The sequence below is a fragment of the Ambystoma mexicanum genome, chromosome 7q (genome assembly GCF_040938575.1).
Source record: "Ambystoma mexicanum isolate Mex_15411 chromosome 7q, UKY_AmexF1_1, whole genome shotgun sequence".
Lineage (NCBI taxonomy): Eukaryota > Metazoa > Chordata > Amphibia > Caudata > Ambystomatidae > Ambystoma > Ambystoma mexicanum.
Window position 1 is genome coordinate 673,605,379 of NC_090941.1, and position 22,528 is coordinate 673,627,906.

The 22,528-nt window shown below is 46.6% G+C and overlaps 1 protein-coding gene across 1 annotated transcript in view; it reads right to left on the reverse strand.

Annotated features, from left to right (window-relative positions):
* Positions 1 to 22,528, reverse strand: part of CDK8 (cyclin dependent kinase 8) — a 679,675-nt gene that overhangs the window by 72,078 nt on the left and 585,069 nt on the right. The window contains exon 10 of the mRNA XM_069639174.1: positions 15,311 to 15,408. Within this exon, the coding sequence (XP_069495275.1) occupies positions 15,311 to 15,408 (98 nt within the window). The remainder of the gene's footprint in view (positions 1 to 15,310; positions 15,409 to 22,528) is intronic.

Below are 22,528 nucleotides of genomic sequence, written 5' to 3' on the forward strand. Positions count from 1 at the left end.
AAAGGGGATACATTGCATCTCCCCTGCACTCCACAAGGTGGGGTGTGCTGATCTCACCTAAATAACGTTTAGAGAGGATAACATATGCTTTCCATCTTTGGGAACTGTAGTTCACACAAGGTAAGCCAGAAAAAGTTAAAAAGGGGAGCCCAAAGGGCAACCCAGCAAAAATAGGTTGTATATGCCAAAAGTTGTCAAAGAGGATAAAATCAAAAAGCCACTATGGAGAGTCTTACAAATGACACCCCTAAAAGGAGTCAAAGAAGCTTTGAGTGTGGAAAAAGGTTACCAATCACTGATGTATAAGGACAAATAATCCACCAGTCCAAGGCATTAAACTGAAATTCTTATCCAACAACCTTCTAGTTATGGCTGGTGGTAGTGGATATGTTCTACCAACTATTGTGCAATTTCTTACTGCAGACTGCATTCACAGTGCACAATAGGGTCACCTATGCATTAACATTGTGGCTCCTTTCTTTTTCCACCATTTCTAGCGTGGTTGTTCTTAGACAGCCCTTCTACCATTCTGGGAGGGGGAGTCGTGTGTGTCTTGCCTTTGGCAGGAACCCTTGGGCGTCCCCACCTAGGCTCCAGTGTGTTTGGGCAGGCAGAAGTAGGGGAGGGGGTTTTCACTCCCCTGCCCTTTGTCTGCCCGAGTGCCTGAATGGAACCAGTTCCCATTGGGGGGGATGGCTGGCCTGATTGGACAGCCACCCGCCCCTTTCTGTTAACTGCTGAGAGAGATTGCAGAGGAGTGTGTGGTATAACTGAATAAAAGGTGAGGTTCCTGAGGTGAAAGGCAAGTCGACCACTGGAAACTGAAGTAACCGTAGCTGAAGACGACCAGAGACACCTGCAGACCCTTCTCATCACTATAAAGCGACCACTGCTGTCCTGACCCCGTTTTTTACTCGCCAGAGGAGCTCCGAAGAGGACTCCTTCCCTTTCGCTGAGATGAACTACAATCCGAGCCATCTTCCGAGGTGCTGTTCCTCTCCAGAGCTGCAGAACACAAATACCAGGAGACTTACGACTCATTTGAAGTGCATTATCTTTGCAAGGCAGAATCTGTCCAAGTCTTTGCTGAGCACCAGGTGAAATTACAAAGACATGATGAGATGAGTCTAAGTCCCCCTCTACAGAGTGCAGGGCTTCATAAGCGAAGAAGATCGACCGGGCAAATCGCGTCCTTTGTGTGCAGCTGATAAAAAGGCGCCAAAATCGCAGACAAGAAGAAATGAAGAAGAAATGTGTGTCAAGGATCCTCTTCCGAGACTGTTGCTGAGACATCCCTTTCAAAGTCCTTCTTTTCATCAGCAGACCAAGGAATCGGGAGACCGGGTCTGTCGCGGCTGTAGAGAGGAGAATCCAGCTACGAGCATTTCCTCTAACCTAAAGGGTTGTGGGGGTGAAAGGTATAACTTAGCTTGAGCCAGAACTTGAGTGCGTGAAGAAGTGTCCAGAGAGTCCACTCTACCTCTGACCCAAGATGTCGGCTTGTGTCCTATTAGGGAGTTCTTTTGCAGGGGCTCCATTGTTGTGTTAATTTAACAAATATTTTCCTAGATACTGAAAGTATCCTAAGGAACTTTTGCTATTCTGCTGCTGCTTAAGACTTTGAATCCATTCCAAACTGACTTTCGTGTATAGTTAGGGAATTGGACTTTTGAAGCATTTTACTGCCCGGAAAATTGTGTCTAGAATGTTAAACTCTGCTACTGCATGATTGACCAACCTTTTTCCTTCCTAAAAGACTTCATTTTATATTGTTTTGCTAACTAAATACAATTACTGTATATCTGTCTGTTCGCCAGTGCGTGGTAGTACCGATAATATGAATTGTAATTTGTGTCAAACGCTGTAATAATTGGAACCGTGAGCAAATTTTTATATCTCCCCCCCCCCCTTTGTCTACAGAGATGTTCCTCAAGCTGGAGTGGGCTTTAGCCAATTTGAGTTACTTTATGGTCATCCAGTTAGTGGCATTTTGGCCCAGATTAAGGAGGGTTTGGAGAGTGCTCCTTCCCTCAAGCTATTAAGGATTACCGATTATGTGCTTGGACTCAGACAGAGGATGGCGCTCAGGATGACAGAAGGTAGTGAGAATAAGAAAGCTAGTCAAGCTCTAGTTAAACATTGGCATGACCAGAAGGCAAACATGGTGGAGTTTACTCCAGACCAACAAGTTTTCATTATGGTCCCAGTAAGACACAAATGGTCAGGACCCTTCAAAGTTGTGGGACAACATGGAGAGGGAAATTATTTGGTAGACTTAGGCAACACCAGGGTCTTTCATGCCAACCGTCTAAAAGCTTATGTTTTCAAACTAGAGATGGGAGCTCTGCTCTTAGATTCTGACCAAGAAGAGGAGAGTGAGCTTCGCCCAGATCTTCTAAGTGGACACCCTTCAGATGGGCCAGTAGAAGAGGTAAAACCCTCTACTAATCTGACAATGCAGCAACAGGAGGAGTGCAAAGCTTGGTTGATTCACTTTGTCCGTTTTCACTTATATCAGGCTTGACCCCTTGGGGGCAGCATGACTGACACTGATGATAGTGTACCTGCAGGGGCTACATGAGGTCAGATAATGTGATAAATCACATAAAAGGTGGTCAATAAAATGCTCGACCTTTGAGTGATTGAACATTCCACAAGCCCATGGGCTAGTCCAGTTGTGTTGGTACCAAAAGCAGGAACTAACAAACTTTGATTCTATGTCTATAGGGCATTACATTCAGTCACCAAGAATGATGCCCATCCCATGCCAAGGACAGATGAACTGGTGGATAAGCCGGGCTTAGCAGACGTCCTCCGTACTTTTGACCTGACAAGTGGTTATTGGCAGATTGGCATGACTGACCAGTCCAAGGAGAAGACTGCATTCTCAACCCCAGGAGGCTTGTACCAGTTTAGGGTCATGCACTTTGGTTTAAACAATGCACCTGCCACATTCCACAGAATGGTTAACCATGTTCTGAATGGGTTAGAGAGCATCTGCATGGCATACTTGGATGATACAGCAGTGTTCAGCCCTACCTGGGAAGAACATCTTGACCACCTGGGACATAGGTTGCAGGCCCTTCAACAGGCCAAACTGACCATCAAAGCAATTAAATGCCAAGTTGGTCAGAGTAAAGTGGTCTACCTTGGTCATAAGGTAGGAGGAGGGGAGAGCAAACCCTTACCCAGCAAAGTACAGGCCACTTCAACTACTCAAACCCATTTAATAGCCTTCTTAGGAGTTACTGGTTATTACAGGAACTTCATTGAGAACTATAGGACCATAGCTTCTCCTCTGAATACCATATCCTCATCCAAGTGCCCTAAAAAAGTCAAGTAGAATGAGGACTGTTAGGCAAGATTGTATGCAGTACCCTGTGGGAGACTGCACCAGCCTTGCCCTCTTGTCAATAGTTTACACAACCTTTGGTATAAGCATGTACTAGACAAGTTGGTAGTGACTGAGCAGCCAGGCTGCTCTCAAGAGGGGTTAATGTGAGCTGTAAGGTTGCAACACAAGGTTTCACAGTGACAGTTAGTCAAATAAACACTTATACACATGGTTTCTTGATAAAACAATGATTAATTTATTTAACAGTCATTTGAATAAGCCTTCTTTAGAAGGGAGCAAAGCATGTAACACTTTAAAGTATACTTCAAAACACACTCTTTGTTTCTCTTATCAGATGATGCCCATTGGGGATGGCGCAGAGACACTTCCTACACCCTCAGGTGACTAAAATAGCTAGGACACTGTGGACATTGATTTATCACCGATACATTTAGAGCAATACTGCGTTTGGTGCAAAAGGTTAGATAGGGCACTAACACAGGTTAACAATTCATAAACTGGTAAATACTTTTTGAACCCTCTAATGCAAAGTAAACTAACTCTTTCCTGGAGGAAAGGCAAACGCACAAAGTCAGAGGTAAGAAGAGTCTATCAGGGAGCCAAGACCGCCAGTGTTGGTTGAGCATAGTCTAGGGGAGCTGAAGATCTTGCAGGTAAGTAAAAGTCTTGCACAATGTTTTTAGAAAATGTTTGTAGAAATGAGATCACTGAAGGGCCACAAGTTGGGAGGCTTGTGAAGGGGCAAATCTGCAAGCAACCCTGCAAGGGTAACCAATACAAGTCCCAACTGAGAGCTAGCAAAGCTAAACAACAAGAGGCAAGTCCCCTTAGTTTTACAATACCTTTGGTTAGAAGTTAACTGGCTTCTGTTCCTGGGCCTCAGTTGTGGGAACAAGAGGGAGGATGTCTTGGGACTCCTGCACTATGAATGGAAAGTCAGCAGCGGCAATGGGCAAACTTCAGATCAGCAGCACTTTGCGGTTTCAGCTCCTCGTGTCTCTCGCAAATAGCACCATTGCAGTCTCTCTGATACCTTAATGGACTTTCCTCACATCTGGGGTGCAGCACTCTATTGAGGTGGCTCAGGCTTGGTCAGTCCTGCTTCTTGGGAGCCCGGAGGATCTTCCTGGAGCTCGGGTCTGACTTAAAAGCAATGCAATTGATCTGGTGTTCCTCTGCCTGGCAATCGGTTCCTGCAGCAGCAATGGAAGTATAGCCAGCTCTGAGAGCATGTCCATACAAGTACACTTTGGGGTTGATTGGTCCCACCAACAAAAGGGGAGAAGTCATCCATTGCGTCAAGGCTGGCTTCGGAGCTTCAGCACAGCAGCAGGGCTTCACCAGGAAAACCAACGATCAAGAAGTTGCAGCAGGCATCTTTTCCAAGTTCTTCAGATTCCTTCATCCAGTGGTGGACTCTGCCTTCCAAGCAAAAAGCCACGCCTTTTATGCAGGTTTCTCCCATTCATTCGCAACCTAGCTGTCACTCACCCAGCAGGGTAGCTGTCCTCAAAGGACAGCCAGCAGTTCAATCACATTTGGGTGCATTTCTGTAACCAAGGGGATTAAGCATAGGGCACCTCCCTTACTTCATGCCCCTGCCGGACATGCTGGAGCCAGAGGCGGGCTTCACCAATGAATCCCGCCAAAGACAAAACGAACAAATAGACCAAACCTGGTTTGGCACGCAGATTAATTCTCAAGCAGGACTTTTCCAAAAAGAAATGGCGAAAAAAGAAGATCGGGGCGATTTTGACAAAATGGGCACTCATGGGTGCTTTACTGGTGCTGCAAATGCAGCCCGCAGTAAAAACACACAATGATAGGAAAAAGTACACCACTGCCACCAACCATTAATTATAGAAAGGGTAACATAAAAATGCTACATGAGAAACTAGACAAAGGGGATACCAAGTAACCCCTCGAGCGCCCTATTGTAAGGTAGTGCGTGCTGGGTCTAGAAAGTTAAGTCAACTTCACTGTTCTTGGAAACAGTAGTTTCACCAAGAGAAGGTAGTTAAACCTTTGGGAAATCTGAAAGACTTCCCTGTGCCACTGCACTGAAAGTGCTGTGTGCCACAATCTAAAAAGAGGTGGCTTATGGAGTTTGTCAGACTCCAAAGTCAAAAGAAACACAGAAAACATAGAATTAAAAGGACAAAGTTCAGCAAAAGAGCTGGGGGTCTCCAAGGTGGAAGAAATTAAACAATAAAATTCTCTCTACCATCACCTTACTTTGAGAGGTGGTGTATGCGGATAGTGCCGCCAGGTGAACCATTGAGTTAAATTCTAACCCCGAGTCTAATAAGTGGAGCATGTCGTGGAGAATGTGAGTTGGAGTACATTCCATCGGATTTGTTTCGACTGGCACCAAATTACAAATCGTCCCCACTTGTCAAAACAGTGTCTGCCGTTTGGTTTATGTGCCTCCTTGAGGATATCCATACACATTTGAGGCAAGTTAAGATGTCCAAACTCTACGACCTCAGGAGCCATGCTGCCAAGTTCAGTGAGTGAAGCTGAGGGTGTAATGTTGTCCCCCCCGTGCTCAGAAAGCAAGTTCGTTGGGCATGGGAGCTTGATCGGATCGCACATTGCCAGTTTGCGCAGATGTGTATACCAAGGTTGTCTCGCGCCACATGGGAGCAACTAGGATCAGCGTCATCTCTTTGTGAATTTTGTTCACCCTGTTCATAAGTGGAGTCGAGGGAAAAGTGTAGGCAAATTTCTCTGACCACTCATCCATAGGGCGTTCCCCTTGGAGTCTGGTTGGGGAAAGTTGCACGCAAATTCTGGGCATTGCTTGTTTTCTCGTGTTGAACAAGTCTAGCGTGTGGATCCCCACTGTGAGAAAATGTGGTGTACAACACCTGTCCAGTCGCCACCCGTGATCTTCTGGTAAAGGAGGTCTGCTTAATGAGTCCGCTAGGGTGTTGAGTTCCCCCTGTAACACGTTGGGAAGTCAGGAACATCCCCGTTTGAGTGCCCACTTCCATATTTTCTGTGCTAGATTAGACAAATATGGAGAATATGTGCCCCCCTGCTTGTTGATATAGAACATTGCAGTGGTGCTGTCTGTGAGAACTTGCACCGACTGATTTGTTAGGTGTGCTCTGAAGGCTTGGAGAGCTTTGAATATTGCTAATAGTTCCAGTAGGATGATATGGTTGTGTGCAGTGATGCGAGTCCACAGACCATGTGCTGTGAGATGAAGGTGATTGGGCCTCACACCCAGAGAGTGTTGCGTCTGTTGTAACTACTGCTTGTACTGCTGGGTCGTGGAAGGGGGTTTCCCTTCAAAAGGTTCTCCTTTGTCCATGAGCGCAAGGCTTGTACTAGTGTTGGCGAACCAACCACTTGATCGTCTCACTGACCACTTGCCTGAGACCAGGTAAATGCAAGATGCCATCATGCCGAGCAAACACATCGCTTTGCATACACTTATCTGCTGACCGGCTTGATACAGAGGTATTTGCAGCAGTATGTTTTGAATTATTTCCTTTGATGGAAAGACTAGCCCTTCTGTTTTTATGACAGCACCCAAGAACTGTTTTGTAATGTTAGGTAGGAGGTTTTATTTGTTGTCGTCGATCAAGCAGTCCTATCGAAAAAGAAGGTTGATTGATCTTTGTGTATTTTGCTTGCAAATTTGGGTTGTTTCTCCCGTGGTCAGCCAGTCTTCCAGGTAAGGGTACACTGGTGTTGCTTCCCTGCGCAGGTACGCTGCCACCACGCCAGTACCATGGTGAATACCCTTTGAGCTGAAGTTATGCTGAAGGGTAGCACCTTGAATTGGTAGTGCTGGTTTGCCATCATGAAACGCAATAATTTTTTGTGCGCTGGTAACATTGAAATATGAAAATAAGCATCTTTCATATCCAAGGTTGCCATGTAGGCCTCTTCTTTTAGCAGTGGGATTACTTCTTGTAGCGTTGTCATACAGAATGTTTGTGGCTTGACATAGGTGTTGGCAGGGTACAGGTCTAATACAAGCCGCATTGTCAGATCTTTTTTGGGCACAAGGAAGTATGTTGAATAAATACCCTTGTTTACCTGGTTCGCCGGGACGATTGTGATGGCGTCCTTTAACAGCAGTGCTGCGACCTACAAGAGTATGCGCTGTTCCTCCCTTGTGGTGGCTCTTTGTCGCAGGGGTGGAAGGAGGGACACAGTAGTACTATGCAATAACCGCCCGCTACGTTAGAAAGCACCCACTTGTCCAAGGTGATACCCTCCCATGCGTGGGTGAAGTGTGTTATCCGTCGTCCTACTGGAGTGACATGGAGGATACCTGAAGCGGGTGGTCATTGCTTTGGGGGAGGGGAGTGGATCCACCCCTGGTAGAGGAGAATCTGCCCTGGCTGTGAAATCTTCGCTGGCCCCTCTGAAAACCTTGATTGTCCTTGATTGGAACCCCAGGATGAACCCTGACCTTGCTTGTATCCATATACTCTGCAAATTTTGGCCCCTGAAACAACGAAAATCATTTTCGCCCCTTTGGCCCGAGGGCTTATTGGTGACTTGACCCAGAGACTTTAGAGTGTCATACTCTTCCTTTGCACTCTTTAATGCATCTTCTACTGCTTTGCCGAAAAGCACGTTAGGCTCTACCGGCATATTGGAATGTTGCCTGTGTCTCTAATTTGAATCCTGACTGGTGCAGCCATGCATGGCGCTTTATAATAGTGCCCTCGTCTATAATTCTGCTTGCATTGTCAGCTGCATCTAAATCATTTTTTAAGATACAGTTAGATACAGCCTTAACCTCCGCTACTGTGAGAGACGGTTAAGATTTTAATGGTTCTCGCGGCAAGGCCATTAAGGTGGCTACTTCCTCCCACTTGTGGCAATTGTGTAACGGGCCAGCAGAGTGGTGTGGTGGGCAATTCTTGTTTGAAAAGCTGCAGAGGTGGCCACTTTCCTTCCTAAAGTGTATAGTTTCCACTCTCTTTATTAGGGGGTGCTTCCGATGAAGCAAGTGGTGTTCCCACCCTCTTTCTTGTCATGTTGACTACCAGTGAATTTGGTTTAATTGACCCCTTATGTAGAGGGAATCTGATGGGGCTATGTGGAACATCTTCTCAATTCTGGGTTTACTGCCCGCGTGAGGTTAGGGGTTTCTAGATTGGGTTGAATCCTTCTTTGTACAGATTTTAATAATGGTATAAATTGAGTTACAGCTTTTCAGTCGCCCAAAATGTCCTCGACAAAGTCTTTGTCGACCTCCGTTTCCTGCGTTTGAATTTGAAATGCTCTGCTGCCTTTAGCAGCACATCATTAAATTGAAGTTCATCGTCAACTGGTGAATCTGCCACTGGCGGTTGTACATGATCTGGAGAGGGTAAGACGCAGACGTCTTCTTCATCGTCATCAAAATAACGATCTACCTCCAAGGTTCTATTGATCAGAATTTGTATTAGGGTCGTAGAGATCAAATTGGTTAGGGTCCTGCTGAGGGGTGTCTTGAAAGGTGTCTGGCCGGGCTCTTTTTGCTGGGGGTTGAGACATTGTCGCCCCGGTTTTTGGTGTGTACCCATAGATTGAGGGTTTTTCTCAAAGATATCAGCCATAGAGGACATACGTCTCATCACTCCGTCTATATCCACATCCGACAATTTGAACCCTCTCGTTAGAGGGGAAGACAAGGCAGTATTTTGTCAGAATAAGAGCCCCTAGAAACTGTTTGACTTGACTGGGGTCTAGGCTGAATTTCTTCTCGTTGATGGCAAATCCCAGACTGAATAAGAGGTCTACTGTCTTCTGAGTGTTCTTAAGGCATGTTTTGTAGGACTCCCCTGTTATGAGCCAGTCGTCGAGGTAAGGGTAAACCAGGACGGATAGTCTGCGCAGGTGTGCTGCCGCTACTGCCAGTACCTTTGTAAACACCCTCGGTGGCGAGGTAATGCCGAAGGGGAATACCTTGAACTGATAATGCTTGTCCTCTATTATGAACCTTCTGTATTTTCTGTGCGCTGGCAACATCAAAATATTAAAGTATGCATCTTTCATGTCCAATGTTGCCATGTAATCCCCCTGTTTCAACAGCGGGATTACTTCCTGTAAAGTGACCAAACTAAACTTTTGAGGTTTGACAAACTTGTTCGCTGGGCGAAAGTCTAGAACAGGGCGCATGGTGAGATCCTTTTTGGGTACAAGGAAGTACACTGAATAAACACCCTTGTTTACCTGTGTAATAGGGACGACTTCTATGGTGTCCTTTCCTAGAAGGGTCTGCACCTCTTGCAGTAGGATTTGCAGGTGGTCCGGCGTCGGGTGTCGTGGCAGCCTGAATTGGGGTGGTCGGGAAAATTCTATACAGTAGCCGTTGGTGACTGTTTTGAGAATCCACTGTTCTGTTATCTCCTCCCATGCATTAAGGAAAGTTGTTATACGCCCCCCGACCGGAGTGGCATGGGAGGGGACCTGGATCCGCATGTCATTTCTGACCAGTGGCTGAAGCACTTCTGGGGTTGTAACCTCGTCCTCTACCTTTCCCGTGCCGCTGTCCTCTGCATGGCAAGTGGTGGAGGCATTAGCCCCATGTCCCGAATTCCAGTTGTTTCCTGCATTATACTGGTTCTGGGGAAAACGAGATTGCCCACGAAAGGACCGGCGGGATCCGCTTCCTCTCTGAGGAGAGGGTTTCTGGGTAATTTGTTGAAGGGACTTGTGTTTCATGTTCTTTCTTGGCTGTTTCAAGAGCATCGTCCACTGCCTTGCCAAACAGGCAGTCTCCGCAACGGGTTTGTTAATCAGCATTGCTTGGGTCTCTGGTTGAAACCAGAGTTTTTCAGCCATGCATGTCTCTTGGGCAAGGTACCTTGTGCCAGGGTTCTCCAGGTTGTATCGGCACCACCCAGAGTGTTTTTTTAGCATATTCTGGTTCACCTGCTTGCCTTCGGAAATGATGGCGAGCAATTTGGTCCATGTAGGTTCTGGCACTTTTTGGAGGCCTTCTTGCAGAAGGTTCCACTGGATGTCTGCATAGCTGGCCAATAGCGTGGTGTTATATACGGGTGGAAAACTCAGCAGCAGTTGTTACCCTTTTTCCCAGTGCATAGTCATTTGGACTCTATATCGGGTGGTGACTCTCCTGTAGATAGGGGAACACCAGCCTGTTTCTAGTAGTGAACCCTAGGGTTCACTGCCCTGGTCTGGGCTGGCGTCAACAAGGAAGGTGCCAATCTCCTCTTGATTGAGTTCAACAAAGGGATTGTCTGGCTGTCCGGATGTTTTTCTTTGAGTATATCCTCCACTAAATCAGAATCTGGTAAAGTCTCTTGAATGGCGATCTGAAAATGGTCAGCGGCCTTCTTCAAGATGGCGTTGAACGCCATCTGGTCGTCCACTGGGGAGGCTTGCCGAGCCGGAGGGGGGACTATGCACAGGACATCGGGGTCCTGGCTGGGAGTAGGGGACGTCCAGGGTTGAGCATCAACCTGATGGCTGTCCTCCCAATTGTCCATAAGACATGTCTGATCATTCACATTGTAGTTTTCCAGAAAGGTACCATCTTCATCCTGACCATAAGTGTCCATAACATCCTCATCTGTGAGGACACAAGTAAAGGTCCTTTGAGACTTCAATACAGGAGTAGAAGGAAAGTCTTCGAGGCCTCTTGGGAGCAAGGGCCTCAGAATAAGAGACATTTTTGTAATCTGTCCATACATCCCTCAAATTTCTCCCTGGTCCATTCGGATGAGCCAAAGGGGTGCAGGGGAGGAAAGGGTTCATCCTCTTCCCTGTGACATCAAGATTCTTCCCATAATGTGCCTGACAAAGGCACAGGACTCTCAACGTCGTCCTGGCAGGGTTCGAGGCACTGTGGCGTGTCCCGCGGCACGTCTCTCGGCCGTTCTTTGTGCTTCGCCTCCTTCGACAGCTCCTTCAGTCTAACTGCCAAAGTAATTCTTGCAGTGCTATCAGCAATAGTTGGAGTCCGGGCGGTCTACCGGCTGAACCGGGGCCGAGCGGTGGATTTCGCCACCACCTGGGCCTTAAGCTGCATCTGCGTGTCCTCCTGGAGCACCTCAACGTCTGCGTGCCTTTTAGTGTTTGCGCCCTTTACTTTCAATTGCCCAGTCGCAGGCCGTGACTGTGGTTGCGGGGGAAGGCTGCCGATCAGAGGATCCCGTCTAAGATTTCGATGGTTCCATTGGCGCTTTGGTACGCTTCAACAGTGCCACCGAAGCAGAAACCTAGGGTTGTGTGTTTAGTGTTATGATCGTGTGTTAGGCAGAAACCTGTGCAGTTCCCTCTGGGACCACTGCAAAAGATTTACGACTATAGGTGTTTGGCAGTAAACCCACTTGGTAGCAGTCTGTACCACACAGATTCACTTGGTAGCTGTGGCTGAGCAGTCAGACTTCCCTCAAGAAGAGTTAGGCAGTATACAGAGTATTCACGATAGGTCAAGAGAACACAGTAGAACAAGTAAACACTGACCAGGGCTTGGTGTAAAAGAGATATCATTATTTAAAACCACATCTAGAAAAACACACAGGCACTAATACTAAGCAATTCGAAAACACGGTCACTAAAAGATATAGGGCCTCATTCCGAGTACGGCGCTAACCAATAGCGCTATAAACGCCTTGGTTGACGCCGTACCCGGACCGGCAGCGCCTTGGTGGATGGCGGAAATCACCGCCCCATTCCAAGGTTGGCGGGGCGGTAATTCCCCATTCACCAGGGCTCTTCCCCATTCCCAAACGAGCCCCCATAGGGCTCAATGGGAATGGGGAAGATGCAAATAACGGTGACCGTTCATTACGGTCACCGTTATTGGCTTGGAGGCCCCTTTGCGCCCTCGACTTTAACACCTGCTCAAAGCAGGCGTTAAGGGCGAGGACGCAGAGGGAACTCAGAGTATGGCGGTAAGGGATTACCGCCACCGGTCTCGTTACCGGTGGCCGCTATCCCTTACCGCCATACTCGGAATGAGGCCCATACACTCCCTTAAAAGAATATTAGACAAGTCTTAAGTAAAGCCCCACTTATTTTCAGACAGCGGTGAGCGCTTAACGTAGAAGGCACACTAATAGTTCGTTTTAAAAAGGGAGAGAAGAGCAGAGAACAAGTTGAAACAGATCCCAACACTTTTATCAGAACATAACGAGAGGGAAAGGCAAAGTAAAACCGTGAAGTTAGAGTTCAAGCAGCCGGATCCACTTTCAGAGGATCCAGACAAAATGTGTCCAAGGTCACACGGTTGCAGTGTACAAAAGTCTTGTAAAGGTTCAAAAAGGAGTTGGACCAAAGAAAGGGACCAGTTAGAGGGTCAAGGCGGCCAGCCCAGTCCAGAAGGTTAAGGGGTTATTATTACCTTGTAGCAATCTTTAGAAAGGGAGGCCTGGCGGACAAGGTACCTTAAAGTGGTGAGAACGCTCCAGCGGGGGCAGTTGTTCCTGGCAGCGGGTGCAAGTCGGTGCTTCGTCCAGGGGAAGAGGGGATCTCGTCGTGGAGGAAGACAGGAGTCTGTTGCACTGCCAGGGAAAAAAACAGCTGCAGAGTTTCTCAGGTACAAGGAGCGGTGATTAGCGGTTCAGTGGTGAGTGGCTATCCGGCCGCCGGGGTGCTTGGCACGGGCAGTTCGACCACAAACCGGGCTGGGGTGTGAAGAAAGGAGGTAAACTGGTTGTGCCCACCAGTTAGGGGAAGAAGCCTCTCCAGCCGGGAGATCCTCTGTCGTCGGGAAGTGGCGAGTCGGTTCTGCAGGGCTCCACCGGTGGTGTTGTCGTGGTAGGTCAGCTCAGCTTCTTCCTCGTCGGATTCTCAGGTCCTGTGGCGACTTCTGAAGTTCCAGTCCCCAAAGCCCTGCTTTTATGCAGAAAACCCCCATTCACTCAGCCTAGCTGTCACTCAAACATGCTAAGTGGTGAGCCGGCCAGCACACCACTTGGGCCAATCACAAAAGAGTGCGACTTGAGTTACCAAGGTAATTCAGTCCAGGGTGCCTAAACCCCCTCCCACAGCCCCTGTGGTACCCAGACAGAGTGGCACCACTTTTGGAGGCTTCTGTGGAGAAGCCCACCAAAAAGTGGAACAAAGGGCTCGACTTGGGTTGGAGTCACAGAAGAGAACACAAACGCCATTTTAGAATTGAGTCTTGGCAAAAAATACCAACCAGCAAATTAATATTAATTAAATAAACCGGCGGTATGTTTGAGGCTATGAGAATTAAATAATTAAAGTTGGTAGCCTCGAACAATGGGAAAATCTCATAGGAAAATATTCGCGGTCGAATATAAAAAGTAGTTTCCACTGCCACCAGCCAAAACTCGATCAGGGGGGACGGAGACGTGCCCCCTCGACTAACAGACCCCGGGGCAATCGAATTGCCCCGACCAGTACGTCCACAATATGATGGTTTGTACTTGTTTCTGTTCATAATTTGGGACTAGTAAAGCCAATGGTGACTTTACATGCCTTGGGAGACAGTAGTCAGTCCCAGGGTATGGAGTCTATGGTGGGGTGTCCCTATGACACCCCTGTGTTACTGCACGGAGGGTGCTGTGTAACACACATAGGAAAAACACATGAGACCCTATGGAGTAAAGGGCCCCATAGCCCATGAAACACATTACCAGTCAAAGGAATACCACAAATCATGTCCAAGAGTGGGAGAAAGAGAGTCTCACTCTTGGCAGGAGGAAAAAAAACAACTCCAGAAATCCAGCAAAGCTGCTGGGGGACTCACTAGGTTAGGAAATTCAGCCTAAAGAGAGAATTCTCCCTAACACTGTGTACGCCTGAGTCGCAGGGTGTTTTCCCCATAGCGCGATTCACGTCTGGCCTGGTGGCGATGGGCATTGCGGACAGAGAGCAGTCCGCGGTTAGGTCAATGTCTTCCGACACAGAGGCCTGGTCATCGCTAGTTCCCCCATCCCTTTCGGCGGTTGCAAGAACGGGGGAAGAACATTCGGCCTGCGACATGCCGTAGGTAGCCCACCGCTTTAATCAGCGCTCCTTAATCGTCTTAGGGCGCAGGAGTCTACAGGCTGCGCAACTCGCTTTGTTGTGATCGAGGAGCAGACAATTTTTGCACCTAGCATGCTCGTCCTTCCAAGGATATTTGGCTCTGCATGAGGGATAAAATCTAAATGGCGTCTTTTCCATAGCGAAAGACAATTAGAGCGATGACAAAACCCAGGGGGCGGAGAGGGTGAAAGAGGAAAGGCATACTTTTAAGGATTTGTCCACCCCAACCCCACTCTCACTACTGTGTACGCTGGCCAGAAGGCCCGGCCAGTGGACGGCAGCACCTCCGGCATCAACAGGCATCGAAAGTCCGCAGCAGTCTTCGGCGCTGTTTCACAGGATTCAACAATTTAAGTGACTTAAAGGGAATAACGACAAAGTCGATAATGACAATAACGCTATCTTTATGTAAGAGGTGGATTAGGGCGACCAATAATCTGGGCGGAAAAAAACAATCTGAGGGACCTCAGAGCGTGAGGGATTTTTGGGTACACTACACATCACGTTAGGGATAGTGTTACAGACACGCCTATGCCGACGTCCGCTTTCGATCCTCGAAAGACAAGCTGCAATACTCTGCGGTTCCCACTGGATGTCGGGCCATATGCACATCATACGATTCTAAACAGATTAACAAGTATCAGAAATGCAGATTTCCAATGCTCTGAATGTGTTCACCAGTGATAAAGAGAAAAACTATTGGCCAAATACAAAAACACAATCAGAAAAATACAAACAGCACATAAGGAACAATGTGGTGTGGGGGCATTGAACCATGTAAGATATTCCGAAGCTAGATGTCGACAATTTTAACTATAAAAATAAGATGCTGGTTCTGATGCCATTTGCTTTACCCTGCTTAATCTACTAACGCAGCAATGACCTCTTCTTTCAAAAATGTGACAGCTAAAAGAGGGTAGCAAGAAGGAGAAATTATAAATCATTGTAAATGGTGTGATAAAAAGGATTACATACTCCGAAGTCGGAAGTGGATCTTCTAAGAAATATGGATCTTGCATAGCTTGTTCTGAGGTAATTCTCTTTATCGGGTCCATAGTAAGCAACTTCTGAAGCTTGTAGGGAGGAAAATGAAAAAATTAATACTAACAGGCAGTGTTGACCAGGATGCACCCACATAGAAAAAAAGTGAATTATACATTGGCATTCCGGCAACAAATACAGCATATGATCAAATACCACACTGATCTGTAAAGCTCCCTAAATAAGCATTTTTATTCTGCATTCATGCTATAAATTACCAGTTAGTCAAGATGTAAGTTTTGAAACCCATTTACTTTGAGAGACTCTGCTTTGCCTTATTCAAACACAACAGGACAAGCAACTGCAAATGTGGATTTAACATCCACCCTTTTTCTAGCAGGGATGAGTCTGCATCCCGGAAACCAGCATTATAGGTTACATGTTAAATTGAGAAAACAATTTAGCCTTTATAAGACATGCATTACTTACCGTAATAGCATTTATGATTATTGTATCTGCTTAGATTTCCATGATGTGCATATAGTCCAACATCTAGTGGTAATCGCAGAGTATCAAAAATCGGACGTTGACATGGGCGTGCCTGTAACACTATCCCTAACGTGACGTGTAGTGTATCCAAAATCCCTCACGCTTCAAGGTCCCTCTGGTTGCGTTTTTCCTGCCGTGAGAGAGCCTTATGACTATCGTTAGTGAGTATAGAGGGAGAAAGGAGTAAGATGTCTATGTTCCTTCTACCCCAAGAGGGGAGGCAGGGTGGGCGTATGTGAATCCAAGCAGATACAATCATCAGAAATGCTTACGGTAAGTAATGCATGTCTTCTGATGCTTGTGAATCTGCTTAGAATCACATGCTGTGCATAGACTAGCGAGCAGTACCCAGAGATGGTGGTGGGATGTGTGAAGGAACAGTAGCAAAGAGATGTCTTAGTACCACTTGTCCCACCTGAGAATCAGACCTAGAGTGAGTATCCAGGCAGTAGAGTCTTGTAAAGGTATGTACAGAACTCCAGGTTGCTGCTTTACAAATGGACTCAAGAGAAACATTTTCTACGAATGCTATGGAAGCCCCAGTACCCGGAGTAGAGTGTGCTCTAGGCTTGAAGGGCAGAGCTCCCTAAGCAAGAATGTAGTACAGTGTGATGCAGTTTACAATCCACTTTGAGATGACTGATTTAGAGACAGGGTCCCCTACTCTACCAGCTGCCACTGAAACGAAAAACTGGTTCATTTTTCATTATGGTTTAATTGTTTCCAGATAATATATGACTGCTCTCCTCACATCAAGTGTGTGGAGGCTATTTTCTGCAACGTTAGTGAGTTGTGGAAGAAGGTGGGTAGTTCTATTGATTAGTTTACATGGAACTTTGAAATGAATTTAGGCGTAAACCGTGGGTGAGTGCGCAGAACCATGTGAATTGTGACAAATGGGTCTTGAACTGAAAGGGCCTGTAGTTCACCAACTCTTCCTATTGATGTGACTGCCACCAGGAAGGCGGTCTTGTAAGTGAATGCTTTAAGGCTAGCCGTATGCATACATTCAAAGGGAGGTCCCATTAGTCTTGTTGGAACCACATTCAGGTCCCATCCGGGAGCTGGGTTGGAAATAGGGGGATGAGGTCTTTTAACCCCTTCCATAAAAGCCTTGATTACTGGGATTTAGTCTAGTAGGCGAGTCAGGTATGATAGGTTATTTATAACATGCTTCATACCCAGAGGTTTCTAAGCGCGGACCCGGGGATCGAACCTGTGTTGCTCCATGTCGTCTTGTTTCCAAGGCGAGCACGTTGCCCCTGAGCCATCCTCCTGAGACAGGCAATATGTGTCGGTGAGCAGTCTATGGGATTGATGCTTTTGGAATTGCACCAGATGACGAAGCGCTTCCATTTGTTGGAGTAGCAATGTCTGGTGTTAGGCTTTCGTGTTTCTCCAATTATGTCTATGCATCTTTGAGGAAATTGGCGGTGTCCGAACTCTATGACCTCAGGAGCCAGGCCGCTAAGTTGAGAGTTTGCGGGCATGGATGGAGCGTTTGTGTGTTCTCCAGAGTTTAGAACAAGACGATCTCTGGGAAGCCCCAGTCTGCGAAGACGATGAGAACAATGTCTTCGTGCAATCGTTCATACTCTACGGGTAGTGGGAAGTCTCTGCTGAGCACGCCCACCAGAAAATCGAGTTCTCCTTGTTAGGGAGAATTCTCAGAAATGTGCTAATTCCCTCCATTTTAGAGACCCCCAGCAAATTTGCTTGATTTTGAGGACTTGATTTTTTTAACCTGGAGAGAGTGAGACTTTTCCCCCACTCTCTCATGTATTTATAATGTGATTTTGAACTCTGTTTCTTTTGGTCGTGGAGTCTGACAAACTCCATAGGCATCATCGTTTACTTTGTGTCACACAGCACCTTCAGTGCAGTGAACACAGGACAGTCTTTCATATTTCCCAAAGGTTTAAATACCTTCTCTGATATAAACTGTTTCCCAGAGCAGTAAGGTGAAATTGACTACTTACATTTGTAACTTTCTAGACCCAGCACACACTATCTTATCATAGGGTGCTGGAGGGGTTACCCATGATCCCCTTTGTCTAACTTCTCATGTAACATTTTTATGTTACCCTTTCCTCGATGAATGGCTGGTGGCAGCAGTTTCGTTTGAACTACCGTGGTGTGCATTTACCGCAGGCTGCGTTCGCACCTTCAGTAAAGCACCCAAGAATGCCATTTTTGTCAAAATGGCCCTGGTCTTTTTTTGCTATTTCTTTGTGGAAAGGTCCTTCTTGAGATTTACTCTGTGCACCAACCCAGGTTTGGTCCCATTGTTTGATTTGCCTTTGGCGGGATTCACGAGTGATGCCCGCCTGTGGCTCCAGGGTGGGCAGGAAGTGAGACAGGTGCCTGAAACTCCCTGTGCTTAGTGTCCTAGGAGACCTAAATGCACCTTGTAGTGATTGGCCGGCTGGCTGTCCGGCAAGGACAGCCACCCTGCTGGGTGACAGCTAGGCTGGAATGAATGGGAAAGAACTGAATAAAAGGCAAGGCTTTTGGCTTGGAAGGCCGAGTCGACCACTGGACGAAGGAACCAAAGAAGAACATCTGCTGCACTTTTTCTTCAATATTAAGGTACTGTAAAGTCTGAGAGAACTTAACTTGTTGTAGAGTTGCCTGCATCTTCTACCTTTCACAAGTCTAACAGTGTGTGGCCCATTTGATTCTTCTTTCTTCAAAGACTTCTAAAACATTGTGCAAAGACTTTTTCTACTTACCTGCAAATAAGTGCAAAGACTTTTGCCTACTGACTTTGGCTTAGCCTTTTTCACTGAATGACTTATTGGAGGATCTGAAAGTATTTGCCTGCTTAAGAATATTTGTGGTCTCTTGTATGTTCCAATAACCTTTTCCTTTGACTTGTTCCTACATGATTCAAAATGCAAAAGTGATATATTAATGTCCCCAGCACCCTAGCAATTGAAGTCACCTGAGGTTGTGTCTGTGGGCCATCCCAAAAGGGTATCTGCTGATTTAGAAACATTAAGAATGTGTACTTTATGAAGTATAATTGAGTGTTACTGTTATATTGCTCCCTTCCAAAGAAGGCTAATTCTAACTGACTGATAAATAAATGAATAAGTGTTTATTCAAGAAACTTTGTAAGTGATCATTTGAATATTTGTCACTGTGAACCTCTGTAACTCCCCTACAGCTCACATTGACCCCTCTTGAGATAAGCCTGGCTGCTCAACACGCTACCAAAAATGTGTAGTACAAGCTAGTACCAAAGACTGAGTTTCCGATTACCTGTAGTCAGAGTTGTTGTAGTGGTCCCAAAGGGTACTGCAAATAAACATTGCTTAACACTGGTGGCAGGCGGTGAATATATATTGTAGAGTTGTTACACTAAGAATTTACTTTGCTTTTGTTCAACTAACAACATTCACAAGGCTAAGCTCCACTAGAAAAGCAATTGTAACATGGCAGATATGGATAACTTCAGGCAGCAAGCCCTGAACATTTGAACAGTACAGCAACTGAAAGAAATTTGTAAAATCAGGAATCTCCCTGTTAAAGGAAATAGAAATTAACTAATTGCAGGATTGTTGAATAATCAAAGTGTGGGTAGTAGGCCAGTCACACCTAACCCAGGAAATGTGGAAAATGATAACGGGGATGATAATTCAGAGTCTAACTCTAATCTTGTTGAAGAGTCAGAAAAGTCTCAAGAAGAGAGCCTCTCTTTGCCTCAACAGGCCCTTTTGCCTCAACCTTTATCCACAGGGACCCCACAAGATCCATCAATGAGGCCAGAATGTGTGTCTCTTGAGAAAATTAGACTTGAGTTAGAGTTCAAAAGATTACAAATCCAAGTTGAAACCAATCATCAGGACATCAAACTAAGGGAAATGCAACATGCTCTTGAAATGAAGAAATTGTCTCCTGAAAATGTTTTTATCCCAGAGTCGTCTCGGTCTTCCAGTCCAAATGGACCTCGCATGCCTAAAGAAAAAGTGAATATGTATGATGTGAAACTTGATATTTTGGATTGGTTGGGCGCTTTTGAATACAACTATGGGATTCAGGGTTTCACAAGGAATCAGTTGATTCCTTGGCTTTTGTCTAGGCTCCCCCAGGTTGCAACTGATGCTGTAATGGAGGTGGGGTACTGGAAAGATTGGAGTATGAAAATGTGAAGCTAGTTTTGATAGCTAGATTTGGGGGAAACTCCTTCCCAGTACCTTAAAAGGTTTAGGAGCCTCAAAAAGACTGATGGTACCCCCTTGGGCTACCTGGGTGTGTGACTGTTGTTTTTTTACAGTGTGAACTCCTTTGAAGGAATGAAAAATCTATTTTTGTTGGAATCTATTTTTGATGCCTGGTCTCCTGAGCTGAGACAGCACTAGGCTGACTCAAAAGAGATTGATCCCAAGAAGCTAGCAAAAGCTGCTGATTTGTGGGTTGCCAACAGGGCTACTCAAGGATTCTGGGGTCACTCATAAAAGAGGATGTTGCTAAGGCATCCAAAGGCCCCACTAAGCTTGCTGGAGGCCCTATCCAGATGATTCCAATACTACCAGCTCTCATCCAGTCCAACAATATGACTAAGAATACTTGCCAGTGTACAAAGTGAGGTGCCTGGGAGAGTCCTGCTGGGGAATGACTTAAAAACTGAGTTGCATCAAGCACCCCAAGGCCTCCCAGTTAATGGAAGCAGGAGCAGACTAGGAAGGCCAGAGAGCTCACTTTAAATGACTCTCAGTGGGTTGTTACAGAAGAACCTAGAACACCAAGTCCACAGGAAGAGCCAACTTCTATTTCACGGAAGAAAGATACAAAGGGGAAACCCAAGGTCTCAGGAAACCAGAAAGATTGCACTCCTGTGCATCAAACCAGGACATCCCCGAGAGGCCAGTCCAAAGTCACACCAGTGACTCCTCCACCCAGTGAGACTGAGTGTGAGGTCCAACCAGACGAGGTTGAATCAGCTACTGATGCCAGAGGTGGAAGAAGACCTTCCTCCTGTTGGAGATCTGAATCCTAAAGACCATCCTGAGCTGCAGTCTTTACTGGCAGAAGGTGGTACCTGTAGGGCAGACTTCAGCAGAGGTCAAAGAGAGTGTCCTACTCTTGAAGGTCTTCGCCAACAGGCAGCTTCCCAGCTGGACAGGCAAAAGCCTGGGAAGCACAGGTTGTACTGGGAGGATGGCCTCCTCTACAGTGAAGATATGGAGTCTACCCCAGGAGACTACAGAAGACTTGTAGTGCCTCAGGAGGTGAGACCTCAGTTTCTACAGTTAGCCCATGAGATTCCTTTGGCTGGTCACTTAAGCTTTAAGAAGACCAAGGAAAGGATTTTGCTTTATTTCTACTGGACCAAGATGGAGTCTGATATAGATATAGATACATTCTGTAGAAGCTGTTGCACTTGTCAGACCTCTGGCAAGAGTGAAGCCAAGAATGTGGCACCTTTGGTGCCTCTCCCATGGTGCGAGCCCCTTTTGAGAGGGTAGGAATCAACATTGTTGGTGTCTTACACCCTCCATGATCTTCAAGCAACCGATTTATATTGGTTGCAGTAGACCATGCTACCAATATCCTGAAGCCATACCTATGAGGACTGTTACTGCTCAGGCACTACGGCCCTACTTGGTATTTTTACCAGAGTAGGTTTTCCTAAGGAGGTTATCTCTGACAGGGGATCCAACTTTATATCCCACTACCTGCAAGCCATGTGGAAAATCTGTGGAGCGACCTACAAGTTCTCAACTGCCTGCCATCCCCAAACCAATGGGTTGGTGGAGAGGTTTAACAGAACTATGAAGAGCATGATAGGTGCTTTGGAAGAACCCCTTAGAAGAAAGTGGGATCTTCTTCTGCCATGCCTTCTCTTTGCTTATAGAGAAGTCCCCTAGGAAGGGGTTCGATTCAGTCCCTTTGAGCTTCTCTATGATCATCCAGTTAGAGGTCCATTGGCTCTAATCAAGGAGCGGTGGAGAGTGCTCCTTCCCTCAAGCCAGTGAGCGTCACTGACTATGTGTTAGGTCTCCAAAAGGAGAATGACCACATGATGACAGAAGCTGCAGATAACCTGAAAGCAGGTCAGGCTCTGGTGAAGCATTGGTATGATCAGAAGGCCAACATGGTTGAGTTTACACAAGACCTGCTAGTTCTCGTGATGGTACCTACAAGGCAGAGGGCCTTACAGGAAAAATGGATTGGACCTTCAAGGTTGTGGGAAAACCTGGAGAGATCAATTATCTGGTGGACTTAGGCAAACCTAAGGAGGCCCCCAGGAGTCTTAGGGTTAGTCCTAGGAGACTAAGCACAGGGAGTTTCGGGCACCTCCCTCACTTCCTGCCCATCCCAGAGACTCGGGCGCCAGAGGCCGTCTTCACTCCTGAAGCCCGCCAAAGGTGAATTAACAAAGAGACCAAACCTGGTTTGGCGTGGCGAAGAGATCCACTTGTGGGGTTCCCCAAAGGGCGAAGATCTCCAGAAGGACTTCCTGAGCCAACTCCCACTCGTGAGAGATCGTGTTCTGCCTGCTCAGAGCGTCCGCCGCCGCATTGTCCTTTCCGGCCAGATGAACTGCGGAGAGCAAAATTCCCTGCTGGATTACCCAGAACCAGAGCTGCATTGCCTCTCTGCACAACGGGAGTTACCCTACCCACCACTTAATGCATGGCCACTGTGTTGTACGTC